We start from the raw sequence: 10401 nt of genomic DNA, 5'->3' as shown, positions 1-10401 counted from the left end.
AAGCCTGACATCCTTTCCAGCTATTGTGGGACCCTTGGATACTTGATAGCAGGTCTAATTATGTGCCAATATACTCAGTGGAACTACTATACCATGTACAATTACAATCTTAGCACCAGAATGCCTAGGAATTTTCCAGCTGAGATTGTGTCACTGTACCTGAAGTACCCCATAACAGCTTATGAGTTTTGAATATGTTGCAGGCACACATGGCACCTTGAAGAGGACACAGTGGCCACACCACACAACGAAACAAAACACATCTTTTGCGGTTCATTCTGAGCAGAACCCGGTGCCCCACCAGCAAAAAAAGAGTGCAAGTCCTTACCAGCTTGTTTCATCGTGCTCCACTTGGGCGGCATCGCTGTGGCCGTGAGCAAGTAGCGGAAATATCACTGTCACGTCATGTCACACCGTGTATGTCACGCTGTCACATCGCGTCCTCTCCTTTATGAGAGTCCTGACATTGGCAGAGGCGGCAACGCCGACACCGGCGACTGCGACGAACACGGCAACGACGGGGATGACCGGCACGACAAAGACAGCCCGGGCCGATTGTTTCCCGACAGTGACCCTGGACACGGAGAGGGTCACTCACGACCTCGCTGCAAGACTCGCAACAACTTTCCTTGCCCACGTCCTCTTCCTCAAAAATCAAATACCCTTGTCAGTTCCATTCAAACCTACTGACAAACAGGGCTCATATCTAGTTACAGCCCTCTCGCTCAACTGGTACGCATGCCAGACAAAGACGTGAGTTCCCCCTCGTTCAGCTTCACCTAAAGTTAAGTGGCAAGCACACCACACGCACAGACGCGTTCTCGAGCTGCGACAAGACGACAGCAACTCCTTAATTTATTCGACACCTTCACCTCGCATCTGTACACCACATTCGTCGCCTTGTCGACATCTCTTGCCCTTCGACGCAAAGCATGTCATGTAGATACAGCCGAGATAGCAAGAAAAACAGATGTCGATAAAGTATTCCTAACCATCGTATTAGGTCCCACGATTGGCACTCCAACATCTTGCCTGATTATGGGGGTTAAGAGACGACGTCGCCCGCCCCCCTACGTCAGCAAAGACAGTCTAGTGCTCTCACATGGAGCACGACGACGAGTCAGAGGCATCCGACAACCATGAGTCGGAAGGAGAAAAATGTAGAGACAGACCACTCTACCGAATCTCCGTACGAGGCTGACGAGGAAAGTACAGAGGACCAACCCTCTTCGGAAGATGGAGACGAAGACAGCGCAAGTGAAGAACAACCACCACCCCCACCACTAGTGCCACCCCTAGAACATGCGACTCTCCCCCGATGCCATGAAGAGCCCGACGATACCCTCCTCCGTACAGCCGAACGTCTCCTCTCGTTCACCCTTGCGAGGGCATGCGCAGAGGATGTCCAAGGTCAAGGCATTGCTGCTAAACTGCGTATAGGCTAGGAGGGACAGTTGTGCAGCATGTATGCCACGGAAGACAAGTGTGACGCCTACAATCTTGACGATCAAGAAGAGCTACTAAATAATAGAACTAGCCCTCAAGGTAAATACTTGAAATGTCTGCGAAGTTACAGGTAGTGATTCTGAAGCTTATGCTGGGGACCTGCAATAGGAAGGACTATATCGGGGGCCACAACCGTGAATTTCAAACACGTCAACTCGTACAACAAGGAAAATGTGGCGAGTCAGTGTGATGCAGGGGATGTATCTACGGGGACCAATATCGAGAACATATTATCCCTGTCAGGGGGATGTCGCCCTCAAACGTGTACTAGAAACATGTTCGGCCAGTCTAGGCTGAGGTACCCACGTTACCAATGTTGTCATCTCTCGATTGGAGAATCTAACAACATCTGCTCGCCGGCCATCCGAGATTCAACTGGACCCAGGTGATAAGAATCGTGACTTACCTAGGACGGTGGTGATTCCTAAGAGTAGTGGTGACCGCCACACACTCATGTTCGTAGGCAATGCGTGCATGTATGGTGAATGCTACTCGAGTGCGGCAAGGACAGCGCAAAACTATGCATCGTAAAGAGGGAAAGCAAAGAACGGAGTTGACTCCACCAATCTGTAAACCCTGTCAGTTTTCCATCCCAACCCCACCAGATCAACTCGTCTTGTTCATCGACGTCCGCATCTGCATCTTCTCTATTGGTCGCTGATTGACCTTCCGACTCAATCCCCTTCACACTGCCCGGGGGGACAGGGAGCTGGGGGTTATTGGAGTTGTTGTGGGAGATAGGGTGGGTCTCAATCTTGTCCACTATAGCAGAAAAAACAGCTGGGGGGACTCTGAGTTTGTGCTGAAAGAGGTGAGGGTGGTCAATTTTCCACTCATCAAGGAGGTGGAGCTGGGGAGAGTGGCTTTGTCTTGGTCGATTGTTGAGAACACATGTTTTTTCAACTTCATCCTGGAGTGCAGCAATAGCATCCTGGAAGCCAGAGAAAGCAGCAGTACTGAATAACAACTGCTCCATCAAGCCAGAGGATGAGGATGAGGAGTCAGAAGTTGCAGCACCAGAAGATGGGGAAGAGGGAACATCAGAAGATTGGGTTGTCATGGTGTTGTCAGATTGGGGTAGGCCTTCACTTGAGTTATCAGAGTCAGTAGCCTCAGCCTCCTGCAGTGCTACATGTAGTATATCTAAGTACTGTAGCAGACCAAAATGTTCCCTGGCTTGTTGAAGGATGGCTAGGAGTTCCTGGGGCTCAGTAACCCTAGGCATGGTATTGGTAGGTGGTTATCACTTGCTAGATCTCTCTATTGATAAGCATGCATGCTTTTCAGCGGAGTTTGAATTTTAAATTGGAGCGTTAATAGCATTATCTACACATCTACTGTTTCCGGGTCACGTGCTTTTTATGCGGAGTTTGAATATCCAGTCGGAGCTTTAATATTGGCCCACAAACTCACAACTCAACCACACTTGAGTTTGCTCGCATGTTTTTTCCACATTTAACTTTGAGTGGCCCTATTATATTGCTGCATAAGTACTTATAACGGCATGACAATGGTGAAGAACCCATAGCAATACCAGTGGAACTCATCACAATGTATACTAACCATTATTATTTATTAATATTTTGATGATCCATTGTTATTTCATTTTGCCTTGGTACACTCATGACAATGGTTAAAATTCCATTCAGAAATCACTACTTATTGATGTATAGACAAGTGGTAGTAATAATTGGAGAGTTCTACCTAATAATGCCAGTGGTGTGAGTGGACATGCAAAGCAGACAATGAGTGACTAAGAGCAGTAAGGGGAGGAAAGGACAGCAGCTCAACATAAGTATGGGGGTCATTGTGATGATGACACAAGGACAAAAGCAAATGCATACACTGTCAGCAACCATCAGATCATAGCTTACAGTGTAATTAAAATACTTATGAGATTAGTGAACCAGTGGGAGCAGTGATATGGGGCAATGGGATGAGGAAGATAGAATAAGTGTTGCATGAGAGGCATTCATAGTGTCAAGCAATAGGACAATGGAGCTGGCATCAACACACAACACTGTCACAAGTTGTCTGGAACCTTGAAAAAAGTCAACATCAGAAGTAATAATAGTGTCATGGGGGAAACATACCTTGAACCTTGAACCCACTCCCCAGGTGACAGACAATGATGAATGAGCATGACAGGGTGGATAACAGTGACAACACCATATGACAATGCAATGAACCAGGATAACAATGTGGGAGACAACAAGGTGTGAGAAGAGGGGTGAGTCATTTATAATATAGCCAGTGGAGTTTGAATGACTTAGAAGAAATCAGATCAGGTAATTCCAGAGGACAACAGCAATGATGTATGAATGCAGCAAATGAACATATTACAAGTAGATCTACATGACCTTGAAACATGAATTGCATCTAATATAATGGGATGCAGGCTAAATCAAAGACCATAGAACATATAGAAACCTGGCACATAAGTGACACCTGGTACTGCTATTAATTCAAACCTTTGTCTTCTTTGGTTTCGAGGACCTTGTAGCAGTAGCATGGTGACCACAGCAGGTGGGTTCCAGACCTGGTTCAGTAGCATGAATATCAGTTGTAAGACCCTTGGGAACCACCTCAGGAATGGCTGGAATCTCCTTTTGAGTGGCTGAGCTGTGCCAGTGACTCATGACTGGAATTGCTCATCAGGATCAAGATGTTTCAGCCTCAGCTGGGCCAGACATGTTCATCTGACCAACAGCAATGGTCACCACTGACACCTCAACACCACTGTTTGAAATTGGCTTCCCAATTGAGATAGAAGGGGACAATCAACAAGAAGCACCAGAAATAGTTTGAGCACCAAGATCAGCTTGTGGAGCAGTGACACTAGCTGGATGAGAGTGAAGGGGATTGAAATGAGTGACCAAGCTGGCAACAGGTGATGGAGCACAAGAGACCAATGACAAATTGGAGTCATGTAGATCTGAATCATGGCTGCCAGGGGCATTGAGGTCATGCAATGTGGAAATGGTGTCACACACCAAAGGTGTTTGGTGAGGTGGACATTGATGTAGCTGATGAATGGAGGTGAAGACCATAGCCCTCATGCGAAGAAGGACAGCCAGCAATGTCGGCAGTCATCCCTCGCACAAGAACAGGTTGTCAGTGCCAAAGAAAAAGGAGGAGGTGAGTTAAGCGCCCGTGTACGGCATTCCGGTTTTCAACGTATCTCCACCAATTCTGCAGACACTGAAACCATTCCCACACTCACTTGTAGTGCTCAGCCACATGATCCTACCTTCCAAGATTGGAAAGGATTTGTGCACTCCACACGTTTCTACAGCACTCCCTCCAAAAGATGCTCATTTTGCTAATTCTTCTGATATGGCTGCCTCCACATCAGTCATTTCGCTTGTCCCCTTTGCTAGGGACCATGGCTACATATATCTACCAGGAGTTCCTACCAGCTTCTGTCCTGAAGCGTCCTGGTACATCCCACCCTCATCTGCCCCCTCTCAGCCCATCCAGCTTGGACAGCATGTTCTTTTTGTCAGTATGACCTCCAGGAGGACATTCTTTGGTCGCCTCAGGTCTGTCATTCGCTTGGAAAGGTCTTATGTGGTCGTTTCAGTCTCTCCAGTCCAAGAAGCATATGGATCCTTCCTCCCTGCCCCCTGCAACATCTTCATACCGGTCTTGTCCGTCATTCTTCCAAAATTGCGACAGCTACAGTATAATCTACTGTTCTCCACTCTCCCTGATCGCATCCATGATGAGTATGATGCACATCTTGCCTCCTTGTTGCAAGATACAGCAGAAGACGCTCCCCCTTCATCCTCTCTTCCAACAGAGCCTCATTCATGAAGTTTTTATTTGCTTCACTGAGAGGATGGTTTGGGGGGGAAAGTTGCAATCCCCTATGCTCCTGTCACCCCACAGACCCCCAAAGCTTGACCCCTGTTGACATCTGACTCACCCTGTCCACTTTTGGGATGTACTATATTGGCATCAGATCAGTGCTGCCTCTCTGTCATCCCACTTTGGCCTAGAAGCGATCCCTTCAAGATGTGACATGCACAGCCTCCCCCTAATGCGATTCCAGTGCACTTTCCCAGTTCCTGACATTGCTTGACTCATACTTTGACATTCTGACTGTCTTTGACTCACCTATTGCAAATACTTACCAATCTTTTGACTTTGCTTACTGATTCTTCGCTTTTTGGCTTACTTATCCTTACCAATGCTTACCAATGCTTTCCAAGACGATTACCCATCGCTTACATTCCTTACTCATCAGTTACCAATCGCTTACCAAGTGTTTACACCTTGTTTTCCATAGGCAATGCCCCTGTACTGTATATAAGTCACTGTACTTAGGTAGCAAAAAAAAAAAGACATCAGAGAGCCCCTCTTGCTCGCAATTTATCATCTCTCAGTAAATCATTCATCAGCTTTGATAGTTGAGACTTTATTAAGGGTCTAGCTATCATCTACTTCGCTTGTCATCATCTATCATCCATATACTTTGCTCCAAGCCCTCCCTGAGCTCAGTACAGCTTAGGACATCAAATTAAGTCACCATCCATCCTTCTGTAGGCTGACAGCAGTCTACCCTATCACTTTCCATTCTTGCTCCCTCTTTGTCAGGAGCACCCCCAACCCTCAGCACTCATCTTCAAGTGTTGTAGCTCACAAAAAACCTCCCAAAGAACAGGTTCTACCATCTAGGTACCACATAGGCACACCACCACTCACTTTCATTGTCTTTTGTGTTGGTTTTGGTTGGTTTTCACCACTGAACCTCACTTTGACTCACAATGGGTGGGGTGTGACTCTCAGCAGGGTCAATGTTGTTGAGTTTGTCTAAAAATTCATCTTCCCAAGTATGTGGCTGCTCCACATCAGCAAATACCTCAGATTCAACATTTTCCAATTAAGACCCCTTCCCAAAGACTTCCTGGTTGAAGAAATTCATCATGCTGACAGCCCAAGGAGATGCTTTGGAAAGCTTCTCAAGGTAGAAATCATATTCTGATCAGCAGTTGACCTGCATTTCTGCACCAGTAGCACTTAATTCAGGATCATGTGACAATAGGAATTGAACCTTGGTATGATATTGACATCAGCATGTACTAGCACAGTGACCACAGACACCCTCACCAAGATGCAGGCACCAGCAATCAGGCCCTCAGTAACACTCAGCACACCCATCTTCTGACCCCTGGCTGGGGGCCATCCACATTTGTTTTCTGTGAGGATCAATTTTCCAAACATCAGGACATGGATAACCTATGGGCTGAAATCAATTTTCAAATAAGAGTGGCATTGAACCATGCATACCTTAACTAGGATGGGACTCTTCAAGAAGCCTCCAGTAACCATCTGCTTAGGATCTGCAACAAGAATGGGTGCAAAACAGGTGTATTCTCCAACTCCATCCTTCTTCAAGAGTGCCAGGCATGCCTTGTTGTCCTTCTTACAAGCAGGCTTTCCAGTAAAGAGATCTGGTGAAATGTTATATGGAGCAAATAATGTGCCAGCACAGTCCTTGATGACTTTGAGGACATTGGATCTCTCCTGACCATGTGCTTGTATGAACTTAAAACAAATTAATATGTTAGTGGTCACCAAGGTTGGAATTACACATACCACAGAGCCAAATTGCTTGTAGGTTACCATTGACTCATGTAAATCTGCAGGAATCATCTCATAAAGCTCAGTCAGAGCACCCTTGAGCTTCCCATCCTGTGATTTCCACTGTGCTGGATCATGTCGATCAGTATTGGGATTCAGAGCTGCTGGGAAAAGGCTTTGAATGATGAAAAAATGATACAGTAGGAGGTATTTCTTTGTGTCTTGCTCAATATGAGTCATGAGGCTGTTTGACTTGCTAGATGGGTTCCTGGACCACTTGGAATGCTGGCTATTGGCTTCAAAGAGAGCCTTCCTTGTCTGGTGCAGTTCCTTGCAGCATTCAGTGTATGCTCATTGCACAACACTGAGAGCCTAGCATTGTGTCAGCACTAATGCCTGGTGACTCATCATGAACAAGTATGTATAAATACATACCACTTGCAGCTCAGCAACATCAGCTTGAGGTCTGGGAACATGAGTAAGTCACCTGTGCTGTTCAGCATTGCTGTCCAGGTCTTCCAAGTCAGTATTGTCCATCCCTTCATCAAGGTTGAAGTCTTCAGGACCTCCATCCTCAGCATCAGAGTTGAAGGTGTCATAAGCAGTGCTGGGTGCCACATCAGTGAAGGAAATCAATGTCAAGGATCAGAGGAAATGGTAAGGCCACACATGGATGGATGCAAACCTTTGCAAGCCTCCCTTTATTCTCCTTATTAAGGGCCACAGATGTCACAAATCCTGATGGAGGTCAACACCTGTGAGTTGGGTGCTCTTAGATGAATACAGAAATTTTGAATAGTACAAAAAAAGCAATACATACATAGTAGTAGCCTCAGGGAATCCACATGGCAGATCATCAGCAGGTTGGATTTCAGCAGTTGGACATAACCAGCTATTGAGCTGGTCTGAGGACATAATAAAGCAAGATTTGACAATGCCATCAGCAGTAGGTGACTATGGTACAAAAATTGCTCACCTTAGTCCCTTTTGATATGTAATCAACCATACGTTCCAGGGATTGATGTTGATGTGGTACAAATTGCAAGTGAATAACTTATATGTGATGACACAAGGTTGTGGCATTGTCATGTGAATTGACTTGATGTTAACTTGAATCTGAAACCAACCTTTTGGTAGCTTTTTCTTTCTGTCTTTCTGGTTATAATATTACAGCTGTTTTATTCTGTTCATGTAATGTTACAGATTCTAGTGTAGACAACACCAGTGATGAACCCAGCCACAGAATATGTGAGAAAAACTAGCAGAAGAGAGAGCAGAATGCTTTGGCATTGTAAGTGGTTTGAGATGAGTTAGGGATAGGAGTGATAATGGGGAACTGCAAACTCACTGGGAGAAATACAAATCCTTCATGGGCAGCAGCAGCTGCATGATGAACAGCTGCAGAACCCTGTGGCAACTCTGCTTTATACTGGAAAATAGACAGGAAAGATGTAACCATGCTCAGAATGGAACATGAAATGGCAACCAGACCTCCAATGTGTGTGATACCATCCAGTCCCAGGAACAAGATAAGTGTGACAGAGGCACTAGGATAATGCAGACTGTGCAAGCAGAAAGCAGGGAAGGAAAAGAAGTTAGGAATGAGTATGACTATCATCATAACGATTAACCCTCACCATGAGACAGGTACAAGCACTGATGACAAACAGTGGCACATGACTCTGTGTGCTTGCATTCCCCTCCACATCAAAATGGCCACTATATCTTGCTTGATCCATGAACAAGAATGGAATGCCAAGGCACAGTATACCAATCAATATCTTGACCACCATGCATAGCATCGGGGTCTGCCTTGATGTGTGTGTGGCAATGATGTCTTGTGGGAGTGGTTTGTGTGGCCTGAAATTGACCTGACACCAATGAGCTGATGAAGAATGTTAGCCTGTAAGAACATAACACCAGCAAGGGGTATGGTGCAAAAACTCACTGGTGTGTAGAAGAACATGAGGGACCATGCATGTGGACAAAAGAGTGGATTGCTGACTCAGATCTGTCAAAAAATAAATCAGACAAGTGGAACTGAATGGAAATGTCCCAGCCTCACCATTGAGTAGTCTCAATGGTTCCTGACACTCCTCCTGACTAAAAGGCAGCTGAATTGGTTGGGGATGGGTGAGCAGCCAATCTGTGTAGGACCAATGTAGTATGTCCACAGCCTCCTGCCAGGACCCTTGGGAGAGAACCACATGGGCAGGATGGGTTTCAACATAAGACCAGTACCTGTACTCATCATCTAGGCCTGCCAATGCACCAGATCAGCATGCAAAACTAGAGGAGAACAAGTACAACTCACAATCATCCTCTCCCAAAACTCCCCCATCATCAGTGGGTGCATTGTTCAGAATCCACCTACACCTATGATCCACCCAAAATATGATCAAGTCTCCCATAGCTACACCCTTCTTTCTACTTCATGCCAACACCTTGTGACTCCTCCAAATCCACATCTCACACCCATCTGGAACTTGTCAGTTGGCCATGTTCTCCATGGCACTCTCCATAACCTCTCCACCTCCTCTAACCTTGCATGACTCCTCAGATCCAAATCTGTCATAGCACAATTTTCAGGGTTGCTGAAATACTGAATCCCATGAGGCAACACATTCAAACCACCTGCTATCCACATAAGGTCATCTCACAGAATAGTGGCATTCAAAATAAATCTGAGTCAAACAAATTTGGCCCAGGAATCAGTGTGAGCATGGCAAGCAGGTCCAGTGCATGTGGTTTAATTCAAGCTCTGCTTGAAAATGCCTCCCCATTGTCCATGCACAAGACGCTCTGCACGCCTGCAAGCGAGACAGATGACTATGATGGCATCGACTCCCCCTCAGATTCCAGCCAGAAATGCAGGTTCTAATCCTCCTTTCCCTTCTCAAGTTATATCCCCGCCCCAAAATATGATCTCTACGTCCCAGAGAGGGAAGCCAAAGACCAGGGGATCCAAGTCCCAGGCTACTGGCTCTTGCAAGCAAATGATGACTACCCTGGGAGGTCCTCTGCAGGAATCAAGGGAAACCATTTTCTGGGAATGATATCCCCACCTCACTAGCACACTCCTGAGCTGGCTCTTGCAACATCCTGCTGATCGTGCCATCCTATTCAGCAGCACTAAGCAGCGAAGTGCACAAGAAGGCTCTGCTTCCCTCGGAAAGCCCCATGGGTGAATGAAGAAAGAAATTCATGCTGTCAGTTGCAAAGGTGCTTTTTGCGAATGATCCAGAATATTGCAGTGGGTATGAGATGCAGCCAGAGAAGTTCAATACAAGTGTCTATGCATGCCTTGCA

At 46.1% G+C, this 10401-nt stretch overlaps 2 protein-coding genes across 2 annotated transcripts; one reads left to right on the top strand and one right to left on the bottom strand.

Moving 5' to 3' along the window:
• The first annotated feature begins 419 nt into the window (after positions 1 to 419).
• Positions 420 to 1635, top strand: F5J12DRAFT_850189 (uncharacterized protein). Its single transcript, XM_051746497.1, has 5 exons — positions 420 to 666; positions 717 to 753; positions 814 to 1160; positions 1216 to 1545; positions 1615 to 1635. Exons 1-3 carry the CDS (start codon positions 452 to 454, stop codon positions 1141 to 1143), a joined length of 582 nt encoding a protein of 193 aa, XP_051597263.1. The 5' UTR covers positions 420 to 451; the 3' UTR covers positions 1144 to 1160; positions 1216 to 1545; positions 1615 to 1635.
• Positions 1636 to 6539: 4904 nt separating this feature from the next.
• F5J12DRAFT_784984 (uncharacterized protein) lies at positions 6540 to 9667 on the bottom strand (the record flags this gene model as incomplete). Its single annotated transcript, XM_051743148.1, has 14 exons — positions 6540 to 6590; positions 6619 to 6747; positions 6799 to 7056; positions 7108 to 7422; positions 7528 to 7558; positions 7580 to 7699; positions 7913 to 7997; positions 8220 to 8247; positions 8441 to 8521; positions 8730 to 8977; positions 9041 to 9103; positions 9158 to 9352; positions 9407 to 9468; positions 9537 to 9667. 14 exons carry the CDS (start codon positions 9665 to 9667, stop codon positions 6540 to 6542), a joined length of 1797 nt encoding a protein of 598 aa, XP_051597262.1.
• Positions 9668 to 10401: the final 734 nt, after the last annotated feature.

This window comes from Pisolithus orientalis (genome assembly GCF_024613125.1).
Source record: "Pisolithus orientalis strain OTSU chromosome Unknown F5J12scaffold_31, whole genome shotgun sequence".
Lineage (NCBI taxonomy): Eukaryota > Fungi > Basidiomycota > Agaricomycetes > Boletales > Pisolithaceae > Pisolithus > Pisolithus orientalis.
The sequence above is the reverse complement of the archived record's forward strand: the minus strand, read 5'-3'. Positions and strand labels throughout refer to the sequence as shown.

Bases quoted from the DNA above. Each gene is read 5' to 3' on its own strand.
- F5J12DRAFT_850189 (XM_051746497.1), top strand. From the start codon at position 452: ATGAGAGTCCTGACATTGGCAGAGGCGGCAACGCCGACACCGGCGACT. The intron at 667-716 runs GTCAGTTCCATT...ATCTAGTTACAG, and splicing joins CTCAAAAATCAAATACCCTT to CCCTCTCGCTCAACTGGTAC. The intron at 754-813 runs GTGAGTTCCCCC...CCACACGCACAG, and splicing joins TACGCATGCCAGACAAAGAC to ACGCGTTCTCGAGCTGCGAC.